A 13,871-nucleotide genomic window follows, 5' to 3' on the forward strand; every position below is an offset into this window, starting at 1 on the left:
GCTGAAGGTTACCGGAGAGCAAGTTGACGGTATGGAAGGTAATTGGAGTCGAGTCGTCCGGACCTTTGCATGACGAATGATAGATGACATGCACTGTTGCCTTTTTTGACTGATCCTTCGCGAAGGTTGGAGAGCACTCAATATTCAGACTGAGTACCGGAGCTCCTGGGCTATGCCCGCCTCATATACGATCAGCATCCAAAAAAGAAAGGTAAGAGGACTTGGGTGGAGAGGGTGCAAACATACACTCTGGACAACGGCTCACTGGGCGGCGAAGGCTCGGGAGATGGGAAGGTTCGCTCCCCTTCCTCAACAGTAAACGAGATATTAGAGCCGCCCACAATAGAAATACACGACTCTCGCCTTCTCAATTCCATATCCAAGTGATCTTGAATATCTCCCCAATCCCAGATACATGTCTTGGCCCCAGGCCAGAGGAGCTCGTATCTCTCACCCGGTCTGAGCACACGGCGATATGAATGTAGTAACTCTAGATAACGAGAACTCTCATGAGGCTGAAGTTCAAACAGATACTGACGCCAGTCACCCACATAAAGTACATCAGGTGCTTCTGACCTCCTCTCGGCTACCTCAACCCTTTCCAGGCCATGGGAGGTGTGGCGGAGTAGAACAAACCGAGCAGCGATATTAGGAGGCCAATAGAAGATACATGAGCGAGGGTCGGTATCATTTCGGCGTAGGATCACTTCAAGGGCCAAAGGTGACTCTAAGAACAGCGTTTCAGGGGCCTTCAGCTCTAGCGAAACCACCGGTGTATCAGACCTGTCGAGTCAGGTGTGTTAGCTGTTACTTCATCAGGTAGATAGGTTCTCTCTAACTGTTGACTCTGTTCTGCTAGTCGCAGATAAGGCCCAGAATCGGCATCCGTTTTCCCTTTCTCAACGCACTATAGTGCACTCGAGGCGACAAAATCGATTTCCTCGACGCCTAACCATGATATATATTGATTATGGCCCCACGTTGCAACGGCTCAAGCTTCAAATCTGGGCCGACCTATAACACTAGGCCGAATTAGGAAGGAATTCGACCGGTCGGTCCGAGCCGGATCGCCTCAAGACCCTTAATGGAGCAATCGCCGAACTATAAGCAAGGATCTAAAATTACTTCTTATATGCGCTATGATTACACCCCACCTTCGCAAACCAGCTGACCTCACCCTAATATCTAAATAGACATACTTATGCAGGACTCATTTTCAGTTGGACCTGACTAGTAAGCGAGGCAACCGGACCTTTCCTATTCAGGATGTCACATAGGCCGATGTGACCTTAGCTAGCCCAAGCTGATCAGGTCCGGCCGGATTGCGTTATTTTACTTATGCTTGATGCCAGTAGACCTAGGTAAGGACCTAGAGGGCACGATTACTGGTCCTGTAGTCTTAGGAGTGGGTCTTATGGTACTAATCAACAGTCCGAATACCCACATGGCATCTGGGATCCTCCGGATGAGCAATGGACATATGCTGTAAAGATGTTTCAAGTTTCGACTAAGAGATGGTTTGTTTGGTGCCAATGTACGATCACAGTGCTTACTAGCGCGCCCAGTAGCATTGTTTGCCAAGTATTAATGTTAAGGTTAAGAAGTGAGGTGTAATTTCACTAGGTTCGCTTAGGGCTTATGGGTCTAGATATTCACTCAAAGTGGCACAACGTCCTCCGAAATACTCTTCTAGGCTCATCTAGACTCCATACGGGACCATCTCGTGGTCAAGGCAACTTGAACTGTCAATAAAATGAGGTTACATTGGGACCACAGCCATATAAATTGTACTTATATCGACTGGACCGCTTGGGAGTAATATTTGCTTGTCCTATGCCAAGAGTCCGGCTCCTGGTGTAATAAGGAAAGTGGACCTGAACTGTTATAGTTAATAGATGTCGGAAATCAAATAAGGAACCACAAAGCTCGAAGTAACGCTAGATTACACGTACAGTGAGTGGTACTTACATTTAGATATCATCATATTTGTTTGGCTCGATCGCAATGGAAGAGTATTGATATCTTGACGAGGTTTATATTCGCTATTACGGTATTGGGTAGAGTCTGAGCACTTGTATAGACTAATGGGCATGGAATTGAAAATATCCCAGAGTCATCTGGATACGAGGTACTCCAATCCAGCCGACATATTTCGGTCCTAAAGGAATTTCAATATCGGACACGACAGGGATATAAGGAATGAAGGCAAGGATACGTTAGTAGCATACTCTCCACGCAGCGGATATACCTCTAAAGGAGGATAGCAGTTAGGAGGAGAAGCAGGATCGTGTCTATCAGATAAAGGGTATAAAGATAGCCATATCCACACGTTCCACGCTGTATACCAACCATCTCCCAAGTCATCCTCTTCTCATTCCAGAAAACATTCTGCTACAATGCTATCAGCAGCATGGGCCTTCCTGTTGTTGGCCTTCCAGGTTATACAGCAGGCCCATGGAAAAGCTGTATTTGCCCATTTCATGGTTTGTCCCCTCGGGTTCGTCACGATGCAAGCTAATATTGACCGGTGACAAACTCGGAGAACTACACATCGAGTGATTGGGAAACAGAAGCCTCTTGCAGTTCCCAATATCGCTTCTTGCAGATCTTGTTAGGTTTATTCGTTTTGCGCGGTTGTGAAGTTGATTGATGTATTTAGTTCAATGTCATACTTCACTTGGACTTGAGAGACCAGTTTCCATGGGAGGCCAACCAATCGGCAATGAATGATTTTGGTGTGCAAACATGTAATCGTCCTAGATGTAGCTAGCTGATTACGATGAGTCGGTCTCATACCCTCCTGGGCTTTCTTAAACATGTTACGACAAGTGCCAGGATTCCCTGGATATACCTACAAGAACTACCCTGTAAGGGAAGTACCGTTCGTTGTTAGGCATGTTATAATCCAGCACTAGATTGGGCTGACCGGGATTATGCGCGAATTCCTCGCAATAGTTTATCCTTTTTAGGAGGCACCTTCATAAGAAATGGAATTTGCGCGTAATCGCGCTCAGCTATCAATCACGTAAGTCTTAGGTGCTGTAGACGGTAATAACAGGTGGGTGGCGAGTCTTTTGATCTACACCTTCCACGCGATGGCGCAAGCTAATGTTGTTCGGTTATGGATTGGCAAAGAGCTCTTTGAGGTATGGCCTATGACGCTTTTCTTGGCCCGCGGGAATTTGTGCGGAAATTTTCCTGACCACGAGGCTGACCTCGAATTAGTTGGGCCATAGAGGCTGAGTGCTCGAGTGCGGAAATATAGAACCACGTCCTTGGAGACCCATAATTTTAACCCGAACTTGGGAGCGAGTCGTATGAGGACTGGAATCAAAATCTATATAAGAAAGTGAGAGCACTGTTGATCGAGTCTGTATCTATCCAGTCCTCAAGCAAGATGCATTTTACGAGTCTTTTGCTCCTTCTTGGAGCGCCGTGCGTTTCGGCTAAATGCAGATGTGTATGTTAAGGTCACCTCTACTTGTATGGTCTAACCGTGCATAACAGAGGCCAAACTAACTTGTCAAATTCATACAGACCCCAACCGATGACTGCTGGCCGTCAGCTTCCAAGTGGAATGGTCTCAACAGTACCGTTCACGGACATTTAATCGCCAACGAACCTCTCGCCAAATCGTGTTATGATGGCCTTGGCAAGAATTCCACCCACTGCCAGAGGATCAGCAAAATCTACCGGGATGCCTTCTTCCGGGAAGCATCTCCAATTGGATTCACATACCCCGTTATTGACACCTGCGCCCCGATCAATGACTCCATAGCTGGAAGCCCAGTGTGTGATCTAGGTAGCGCATCCGTCTACAGTGTCAACGCAACCGAGCCGGCCGACGTAGCAGCTGGCATCAAATTTTCCAAGGAAAACAATGTCCGACTAGTCCTTAAGAACACCGGTCATGATGTTAGGGCACGGTAAGTGATCCTTTTCATTTTGACTTGGCGGATAGGTACTAACAAGTCCGACATGATAGATCCCAGGGATACGGCAGTCTGTCGATCTGGATGAAGCATATTAAGCCGGAGCTCCAGTTTCAAGAGAGGTATGAGCCGTCCAACGGTTCATGCCAGTTGAACTGGACCGGAAGCGCAATTGTCGTGGGAGCCGGATATATCTGGGACGAAGTATACACCTTCGCGGCCAAACATGACCACATTGCTGTTGGTGGTTCTTCCAAGGTAAATCTCCAACTCCATTGAATACACTTACGTTGCTAATTGCAACCTTCAGACTGTCGGTGCTGTCGGAGGCTACCTTCAAGGAGGTGGTCACGGCCCCGCTAGCCATGACTTCGGACTGGCAGCAGATCAGGTTCTCGAATTCAAGGTTGTGCTCGCGTCGGGTGAAGTTGTCACTGCTAGTGCTTGCGAGCACGTAGACCTCTTCACTGCCCTCCGTGGCGGTGGTGGTGGCACCTTTGGCGTTGTAGTGTCGGCCACCCTGAAAGTATACCCTACACGTCCCATTCTGAAGCATTCGTTGACTATCACGGCACCGAGCACTAACATGTCCGCTCTAATCGATGCCTCTGTGGCAGTTCTCTCTAAGTACCCCATCCTCTCGGATGCAGGTTTCTCTGGAAACGGACAGCTCAATCGAGTGCTTGGAACGAAATCTGCCTACAGTCACAATTTCGTAAAGATGCTTTCAAGAAATTCCTCTTCATCCAAATCGTCTTTCCAGGTTGAAGACGCCAAAAGACTCATAAATGAACAGGTCGTTGAATTCCTTCGACCGCTCAACGGAACCCAACTCTCTGTAACTTCGACATTTGAGCAGTATGATACGTTCCAGAATTACTTCGACAGCGGAATTCACGAGTCACCAGCATTAAACAATCCCAGTCCTGTCATGGTGTCGCGGTTTTTCGATAAGGAGTCCTTGGTCAACAACCAAAAGAACCTCACCGCCATGTTCCATGCAATCTTCCCTCAGAGCGTCTCTAAGGTTCAGGCCGTGGCATCCTTGCTGGAGTTCTGTCTCGTCGGTGGTGGAGAAGTCCTGAAGGCGAAGCCGCATACGGCTATCCATCCCGCGTGGCGGAAGACATATATGTTTGCAGAGAACTTCGACGTGCCACCTTCTGACAGCGGGATGCAAGGAGTGCGACAGATCAGGGACTACGGCACATCGAAGAAACTTCAGGCGATGAAGGCAGCTGCTCCTGGCCTGGGCACATATTTGAATGAAGCCGATCCGTATGACCCGGACTGGAAAGAAGACTTCTATGGAGATCAATATAACTGGTTGAAATCGGTCAAGCAAAAATATGATCCCGATGAGGTGTTCTGGTGCTACCGTTGCGTTGGCTATGAGGGTTGGGAGGAGATCACTGGCCCGACACTTTACGGACCTCTGTGCCAGACTAATAATGCTCTGTAGCTCTCAGGTTCGATGTTGCTTATGGCTGGTTGTGTTTTTTCGGGTATCTTTCATTGATGGCTGTCCTCGACGACATCATTGTACTATCATTTACGATCTAGAAGGTGGTGGAATTCTCACGTCTGGGGCATTATGAGAATTTGTATGAGAAATCAAATTAGTCTTCGTAATTAGCTAGATTTGCGAGGTTTCTCACCTTTTATGATCTCATCTCGCGACGGTTTTGCAGTATAAATCTATCATCTACATCAATGATTTTGGTATACAGTAGTAGTGGATGAGTGAGAGTCTAAATGCTTAAACTATCTGAAAATTCTAGATGTTTTCGTAGTACCATCTAGTTATTCTGAATACACCTTATTATCCTAAAGAAAGCCTGGTTACGATACCGATATCTTCCATTATATCGAAAATAATGCTCGACAATGCGGTAATATTAGTTAACTTCTACTCCTAGAATCTGCAGCAGTACACCGTTGGGCAAGAGATCAGACAATCCCCATCCCTCCTGCGTTGAGCCTCTTAACAAGGGCCATGCTTTTTGTTTCCCTTATTCAGCTCTCCAGTACGTCGAAGATTGGTAGCGATTCTGTTTTGGGGCTTATGTCTAGCGAAACGATTCCAGCCTCAAATTGCGCGCAAATTATCAATCGCGCAATTAATTGCAGCAGCCCTTTTGCCCCCTAGACCGACCGCGCAAATTCGCGCAAATTAAATATGCTGACTCTAGAAGGCTTATTTGCGCGTGGCGGAGTCATTGCACGACGATCTGCATACCAACCACGGTTTAGCGTTGCCAGCTTTGCAGAGGGCTAAGCAACGTGTGGTGTCAGGGCTGAGCTTGGCTTTTGAATAGTGGAGAATGAATTGTGCTCGTAGATATAAGGTGGGTGACTTCGCAGTCGTTCCTTGCATTACATTTTCTTTTGAATAAGTTATTCAGTTCCCTCAACGTCGTCGGTTTAGCGTTGGATAATATACAATATGGCCTTCCTAAGCCCAAGAGAAGCCGCCGCTGGCAGCTTTGGTTGTCCTATACCTGACCACTTGGACCAATGTGAGTGATTGTTACATGTTTTGCAAATTAAATGGAATTGCTGACCGGTGAACGGATGACATCGGCCCTTTCGTGGGGAATCTCACATTCTACCAATTTAACATGATTATATCCGGCATTTGCACGGCGATAGTATTGATTTTAATCTTCGGCCTGATGGGGCGACATGCGATGCATATGAGCAACCCTAACGAACAACTCAAGTAAAGACCCCCGACAACGTGAAGAGGTTTCTGTGATGCTAACAGAAATGCTAATAGGATAATGCGAATTTGCAACCTCATCCCCTCCTACCAAATCCTATCCTTCATCTCAATCTGTTTCTCAAACTCCTATATCTACCTACAAGGGTTCACAGAGGTGCTTCAGGGTGTTGCTCTATACGCCTTCCTCATGCTACTCTGCGATTTCATGGCTCCGAATGATAAGAGTAAAGTGGAGTTCTTCTCTTCGCTTGAGATAAAGAGACAGTGGCAGCCGAAGAAGAAAAGGAATGGTCTTGCGTTCTTGAGTGTAAGTCCTTCGGTTCCAGAGAAGGAAATGAAACCATGACTGACCGATCGTCTGATCTTAGTTGACTTGGTACTCCGTCCTTCAATATCCAGTCGTCACCTGGATTACTGCTGTCTCCCAAGTGGTCACCCAGTCATTACATGTTTACTGCCTCGAGAGTACAGCGCCTCATTTCGCTCATGTTTGGGTATGTACTATACCATCTTACCAATTTGCATCCTCGAATGGTAGCTAATAAACCCACTAGCTCCAAGCAATCACCTCGATATCGACATCAGTGGCCATCAACGCCATCCTCCAATTCTACATGAACATGAAGGGATACATGACTAAACACAGGCCACTACTTAAGCTGATGGCATTCAAGCTGGTCGTCGGGTTAGTTCTCCTGGAGAAGGTAAATACCTACCCCAAGAAGCCCCCGTGGAGAGAGAGAACACTTACCAGAAACCAAGATCCTTTTCCTCATCCTTACATCAACAAACGTTCTCAAAACACACTCCACCTCAATGACCTACATAGACGCAATAATGGGTCTCCCAACAATGGTAATCTGCGTGCAAATGGTGCCACTCTCTTTCTTAGTCCTCTACGCCTACAGCGCAAAGCCCTACGAGATCTCAAACTCGCGGCGTACCCTCCGACCCCAAGTATACCAGACCGTCGAGTCCGATGATGACGGGGAGATCTTGATGAGCGGCTTCCAGAAACGCTATCAAGGTGGTCGCTGGGGATTGCGTGCCTGGGCTGTCTATCTAAATCCGTTGGAGCTATTGCGGGATGTCAAGGCGGCTTATGTTATGATTCATAGTGCGCGGGCTTTGCAGAAGGCTCATGCGAAGGAGCGGGAGATGGCGAGGTATGAAACGCGGCATGAGAGTGGTGAGGGGGCTTGAGAACTTACATCCATGTTCTCTGGGGGTTGCCTGGTATAGGCTATATTGGTGCATTATGTACATTGACTGGTTTTAATTTTAGCTATATGAATTTCATCATTTGTTTTGAGGGAGCGAACGATAACATTTGTGTAGTTACTAAGTAGTATCTGAAATAACGCGAGAACTCTTCATGCTTTCACCCATTATCTTCTCGATCCCGGTTAAGGAGATCGATTTGCTGTCACTTTGTGAGTAGAGAGTCAGGTTTACAAGCTTTATAAAACCCAGGTTATCTGCTATCCTTCACAGTGCCTGTGGCATCTCTCCAACAGTCATGTACCAATCTCTCAAACTCTAGTCATGCCACACCGTGTCTCATAATAGAATATTCAAAACCATGTCTCTTCACATCCCAGAAATATTCATTGGCCCAAAGTCACCATCATAGTTCAAGCCTGGGCCCCAATCAAATAGATCCATTGAAGTATCCGATGGACTGAACGAGCTAACATGGGGCCATAAGTCCCATGCATCCCAGAAGGGCATATCGAGATCCACACCGATCGAAGAAAGATCAGGAGGTATATTGAAAAAGTCCAATGCTTCATTAGACTTTGTCCCCTTTGCCAGCTCTGTCCTCAGTCGTTCCAGGATATTGTGTAACCCATATATAATCTTGCTACTCGCAGCATAGACGCAGCCAGTCGCAAAAGCAGATTTTGTCGATTTCCACGGCTCGACTGCCATCTGACGAATACATCTCGCACACTTAGGAAACAGCGCCAGCTGCTTCTCGTGATTGCGAGCTAGACGTCCGAAAACCCGTACTTGCACGAAGTTGTTTTCGACCAGGTTCTTGCACACAAAAACGATCCCATAGACTACCTGTTGAAGTGGGGCATTGAATGCAATGCCGTCAATTTGCACTTCGGCACACTCGAGGAACGACTCAAGCACGCGCACGAGTTGCTGCGGATAGACTTCTCCAAATCGTTTGAGAAATCCCGATAGATACTGGCCTGGAGCATCGGGAGGGCTATTCACGCTTCCGGCGACTTGGTCGACGATTTGGAGGGATTCGTTAGATTGGATATCCGGGTCCCCGTCATTTTTTCCTTCGATAAGCCTTGTTCTCAGTACTGAGGTATAGAGTAGGCCTAGACCACATATTCCAGCAAACACCCAGTGAAATTTCATCTCTAGCAAAGAACGGGCTGTTGATAGATCCTCCCGTCTTCCCTGACCAGTCGCATTCAATAGTAATGAATTAGAGATCTTGATTTGCTCCTGGCACTTTCTTTCCACCTCTTCCACGACAAGGAACAAACTCTCTGGGCTACTCCAGCATTGCTTGGCATGAATCAACCCCTCGAGCAGAACATAAAATGACATGTTCCATTGAATGTGAAAAATCACTGTTAGTGAGCACTCGCGGTATCGCAACACATGTTGATAAGCATCGACATGAGGCTGCATATCTCCAAATATGGCCCGCATGAGAGGTAGGGTCTTTGACAAGAAGCCATCAAGGCCAAAATCGAGAGAAAGGATCTTCAGTTCCTGGACGGAATCGTTAAAGCACCGCTCGAATTCTAGACTCTGCGGGTTCATGAGTTCATCAAAAAATGAGGCATCTCGTGTTGGTAGAGTATTGAGTCTTTCTGCAATTCTATAGGCAAGATTGACGTACACCTCAGGGCTGACTGCCTTGTGTGCGACAAACTGTGAGGTGGCTAATAGAGTGGGTCTGAATTCGGCTAGGAAGAGACAGACAGCAACGGAATTTGGATGCGTGGGAGGGGAAAAGATGAACTCCTGTCCGTACGACGAAACGGCCAGTTGAAGGCTCTGTTTTAAATGTGGATATTGCTGAGCAAAAGGTTCAGCAATGTCGAAAGATGTTAAGCAAAGAAGGGCAAAAAGAAGGTTCGTGGCAGGGTTAGTAGAAGAGGCTTCCTCTGAGATTAATCGGTTTCTCAGATTCACCAGAGTTGGTGTTTTTGGAAGAAATAATCGATGCCAGACTAAACTTAACCAGATTTAGTAAGGAAAAGAATGCAAGTTTATCAGTGCACTCACTAATTGTCCAGTAAGATGGCCATGTCGTTGCTGATGAGATCCGAAAGAGGTTGACTCCAGCGCGACGTGGCGTGGGTGATTTTGCATCCAAACGCGGCATCTTTGCCTAAGACAGAAGACATAAAAGCATTCGCTTCGGTCATAGATCGGAAAATGGCCCTTTTGCCCGGTCGTTGCGGTGATTGAGGATTGCCGCCACCCTGCGAGGGGATTTGTTCTTCTCCACTAGCAGCTTCCGAGAATAAAAATTCCTTTATCTCCAGATCTGAGAGCGCATTTGCGACTTCATCTTCTTTCCCTTCTATCTTCTCAAGAGGTGCCGATCGTTTGGTTTGTGGAGGTTTACGATAGCTGCTTTTCGCAGGTGGGCGCCCCAAAGTGGTCCGCTCAATAATACATTCTAGGTTGAGATTGCGACACCGTTCGCAAGATGTCTCCGGTGGCTGGGGAATGCCCAAAGGGCCCATATTCCCGAGATCCGGTAGAACGCATTTGATCTTTCTTGACCTGCATCCGTGACAGATTAAGCGCGCATATTTCCCTCGTGGTACCCGTTCAGTCCTCTGGTCCTGCGGCATAATGTGGACGCAGTATTTTGACGCGGGGCAACAGCGGGGTCGGAAGAAGCAGCGTCAAGTTCGCCTTGCAACGGAATAGGAGAGGCACTAAGTTTGATGCAGACAGCCCTGCTTCGCAATGATGGACAAGAGGATACCGGAAGAAGTTCCTTTGGCGCAGACTCTCCGCAGCTTTTGGCCCCCATGTCGATCTTGTGGAGGATGAGATCAGCACGGCTGATGAATCTTCTGGGTAAGAGGAATAGCTCACAGACAAGGACCTACTATCCTTGAACAAGGCACAGACGGGCCTCTCCGCATCTTCCACATAGACCAGGTGCGAGGTTGTGTATAATTTGATCTTACATGGCAAGATATCATATTATATATCCTGAATGTAGTGGTTCGCGGGTCGGCTTCGGCTTCGAGTTCAAAATCCAGAGTCCGTCTCCGGAAATCTGCTGTTCGGGGCGGGTTCGGGTCGGGTCCAGCGGGAAGCCGTACTTTATAGAAAGAAGTAATCACTCTATATACACCACCTCTTTCTTTTCATTTTTTCAAAGATAAGATGGCTAATGTAAAACTAGGAGTAATACTAAAATGCTAAGCAGCTTAGGTTCATTACGGTATATTCTTACGGTCTTACCTTTCATTCACTACTGAGAAAACTTTGATTTGGCTCTTGAGGTATATACCTTGACCTTACTAGAGAATTCCAAATTCTATTCTTGGGACAGTTCAAAAAAAAGCCTATTTAAAAGTCCAAAGAACCGAGAAAAAGAAATAGACCATGGGGTAAGCAGCCGTGGAGATATCTGACAGAGTCAATCCAAGTGACGTGAGATCGGAAATTTTCTCCATATCCCAACAATTGGTACACTAGTGTCTGTCATCGGATCAACTGTCAATACTATGACTTGGGCCAGCAAAACAGTGCTGCTTTCCAAGCGCACGTCCCCTACAGTGGAGGACTGAACACGCAACCTGCATATCGGCGGCGAAAGGGACGGTGCCATATGGATGTGTTGTTCTCCACAGTGACGATCGACTGAACTACCGGAGCTAAACTGAAGGAGGGGTGTCCATTTGTATTCCAGCTGAGGATGTTTTCGCAAACAGCTGAAAACCGCGAGCTCCACTTGGATGATATGATTAGTTGACTTTCATGATGATCGTGGTGATCCATCAAGATCTTCCCCATCCTGCCAGACATGTCAAGCTGTGAGTTGAAGGCAACGATAAAGGCAACGATAATGGGTACATCCAAGCCAAGGTCTGGTTCAAGCTACCGGTATAGCTCTCCACTTGTCGAAACCTCACTATATTATGCTAATATGCGCAGGCACTGACAGACTCATTTATCGACCGCCTCAAAACCATCCAACTCTTTGCAAAGTCTATGGACCAGGGATATGTGAGCGACGTAGACGCTGGTACCTGGACTTGGTTTGAGCTTGTTCTTCTGGGCAATGCTCATACGAAAAACCCGCTTATCAGAGACAATGTGGAGTATATTTGGAAGAGTCATTTTAACCCAATGGCAACGTCGGAATACCCATGGGTCAGTATTTCATCAAACATTTGGCTTGATATTACTATGCTGTTTCCACATTCTCACATCTAACTATCTAGAATGAGAGTGAGGCTTTTAATACCGAGCATAATTTATAACGTTCGCTCCAAGTATGTTTATATCCTTGCCTGGTAGGACTTTGCTGATGGTGTATGACTAGCCTGGCAATTTCCTTGGGGTTCGTATCTGTGCTCGTTTCCCTGGTTGGTGGATATTTGTCCAGAAGGGATACCTGGTCGTAGAAATCGGCGATAAACCAGGTATGTATTTGCTTGCAGAAATCGAACATATTACTGACTGGATATAGTCACACGATTGCCCCCTCAATTTGGCGAGTTTAGTCTCTTGCAAGATACACTACAAGAGATGAATGAGAAATTGCCGACAGAGTACGATCTATCTGTTCCCCCCATGCGCGCTGATGGTTTCGATGCTGATACCGAGAGACCATTGCGCATTCTGTCTTTGGGTAAGGTCCGTTCTTCACAGAAACAATCTTCTGAATCTTATACTGATACGTATTAGACGGAGGAGGTGTTCGGGGTCTCTCCTCCCTATGCATCCTGCGTGAGGTGATGCAGCGTCTCAGTCCAGAGGGCAAACCCCGAAAGCCTTGTGAAGTGTTTGACATGATTGCTGGTACCAGCACCGGAGGGTAAGATCGCGTATCCCAGCTACAAGCAATACTCTATACTAAACGCGTTGACTGTAGCCTGTGCGCCATTATGTTGGGCCGACTGGAGATGACTGTTGATGAGTGTATCGAGGCATACAACCAGTTCATGAAGAAAATCTTCAATGTTTCTTCTCTGAGGAAGAACACACGCCTTGTCTGGAAGGGTTGCAGATTCGGTGCCGATAATATTGAAGCGGTTATTAAGGAGTTGATAAATGAGAGATTGGGTGACTCTGAAGCACCTCTCCTGAATGAGCACGGCCAGTGCAAAGCGTAAGAGCCTCTCACGCTATTGCAGAGAAAGGCCCCATGCTGATAATTGCCATAGCTTTGTCCTTGCCGTTCGTCAAGACGCCGCCAACAGCAAAGGACCTGTCCACCTGCGTTCTTACTTCAACACACAGCAGAAGTCTCTTCTTCCCAATGTAAAGGCGTGGGAGGCTTCTCGAGCAACATCTGCTGCTCCTACTTACTTCCCGCCCATGGAGGTCTCCACCGACAAGGGGGTAAAGCACAAGTTGATCGATGCTGCTCTGGGTGCTAACAACCCTGTTGGATGGTGAGTCCAAGCTCCCTTCCCCCTTCACCATAAGAATACGTCTCCTATATCGAGTATTCACCGACCCTTCTTTCTAGGCTATGGAACGAAGTCCTGAGCGTCTTCGGTGCCGGTCGTCCCATCGACTGTATTCTAAGCATCGGCACCGGTATCCCCAAGAACCAAGTCTTCGGCGAGAGCGTAAAAGGTGCCATCACTGGTCTGGGCAGTGCAATCACAAACACAGAGCTGGCTAACATTCTCTTCCGCACGCTGATCGACGCGTACGCCCCGGAGTCCAGACGGCTTAAGTATATCCGACTGAATGTTGGCCGCGAAATTGAGGATTGGCCAGAGGATGCTATGGAGAAGGAGAATGAAGAGCTTGCTGAGATGGATAGTCTTACGCAGATTGATGGGTTTATCGAAAGAACAGAGCAGTATATCAAGGAACAGGAGCCTCGCATTCGTCGGTGCGCTAGCACCTTGAACAGGAATTTGTTCCGTCGCTAGACCGGATTGTCGTGTTGCGTTCAACACATGTTATTATGGAATGAACATGCTTTTAACTATGGAACCAAAGTAGAATAAAAAGATCATGCTTAG

The 13,871-nt window shown here is 47.1% G+C and overlaps 5 protein-coding genes across 5 annotated transcripts; 3 read left to right on the forward strand and 2 right to left on the reverse strand.

Moving 5' to 3' along the window:
- Window positions 1-191: 191 nt before the first annotated feature.
- Window positions 192-1,571, reverse strand: AO090005000312 (uncharacterized protein; the record flags this gene model as incomplete). Its single annotated transcript, XM_023234161.1, has 4 exons — window positions 192-783; window positions 840-907; window positions 1,445-1,483; window positions 1,554-1,571. The coding sequence occupies 4 exons, from the start codon at window positions 1,569-1,571 to the stop codon at window positions 192-194; spliced, it is 717 nt and encodes a 238-aa protein (XP_023088905.1).
- A 1,826-nt stretch (window positions 1,572-3,397) lies between these two features.
- AO090005000311 (uncharacterized protein) lies at window positions 3,398-5,394 on the forward strand (the record flags this gene model as incomplete). The annotated part of the gene is made up of 4 exons (XM_023234162.1): window positions 3,398-3,460; window positions 3,538-3,926; window positions 3,986-4,190; window positions 4,243-5,394. The coding sequence occupies 4 exons, from the start codon at window positions 3,398-3,400 to the stop codon at window positions 5,392-5,394; spliced, it is 1,809 nt and encodes a 602-aa protein (XP_023088904.1).
- A 1,877-nt stretch (window positions 5,395-7,271) lies between these two features.
- Window positions 7,272-7,860, forward strand: AO090005000310 (uncharacterized protein; the record flags this gene model as incomplete). Its single annotated transcript, XM_023234163.1, has 2 exons — window positions 7,272-7,512; window positions 7,550-7,860. 2 exons carry the CDS (start codon window positions 7,272-7,274, stop codon window positions 7,858-7,860), a joined length of 552 nt encoding a protein of 183 aa, XP_023088903.1.
- Window positions 7,861-8,247: 387 nt separating this feature from the next.
- Window positions 8,248-10,021, reverse strand: AO090005000309 (uncharacterized protein; the record flags this gene model as incomplete). Its single annotated transcript, XM_023234164.1, has 3 exons — window positions 8,248-8,297; window positions 8,403-9,800; window positions 9,922-10,021. The coding sequence occupies 3 exons, from the start codon at window positions 10,019-10,021 to the stop codon at window positions 8,248-8,250; spliced, it is 1,548 nt and encodes a 515-aa protein (XP_023088902.1).
- A 2,396-nt stretch (window positions 10,022-12,417) lies between these two features.
- Window positions 12,418-13,778, forward strand: AO090005000308 (uncharacterized protein; the record flags this gene model as incomplete). The annotated part of the gene is made up of 5 exons (XM_001817337.3): window positions 12,418-12,520; window positions 12,577-12,706; window positions 12,764-13,000; window positions 13,056-13,286; window positions 13,364-13,778. 5 exons carry the CDS (start codon window positions 12,418-12,420, stop codon window positions 13,776-13,778), a joined length of 1,116 nt encoding a protein of 371 aa, XP_001817389.3.
- Between the last annotated feature and the right edge of the window lie 93 nt (window positions 13,779-13,871).

This window comes from Aspergillus oryzae, chromosome 1 (genome assembly GCF_000184455.2).
Source record: "Aspergillus oryzae RIB40 DNA, chromosome 1".
NCBI classification, from domain to species: Eukaryota; Fungi; Ascomycota; class Eurotiomycetes; order Eurotiales; family Aspergillaceae; genus Aspergillus; species Aspergillus oryzae.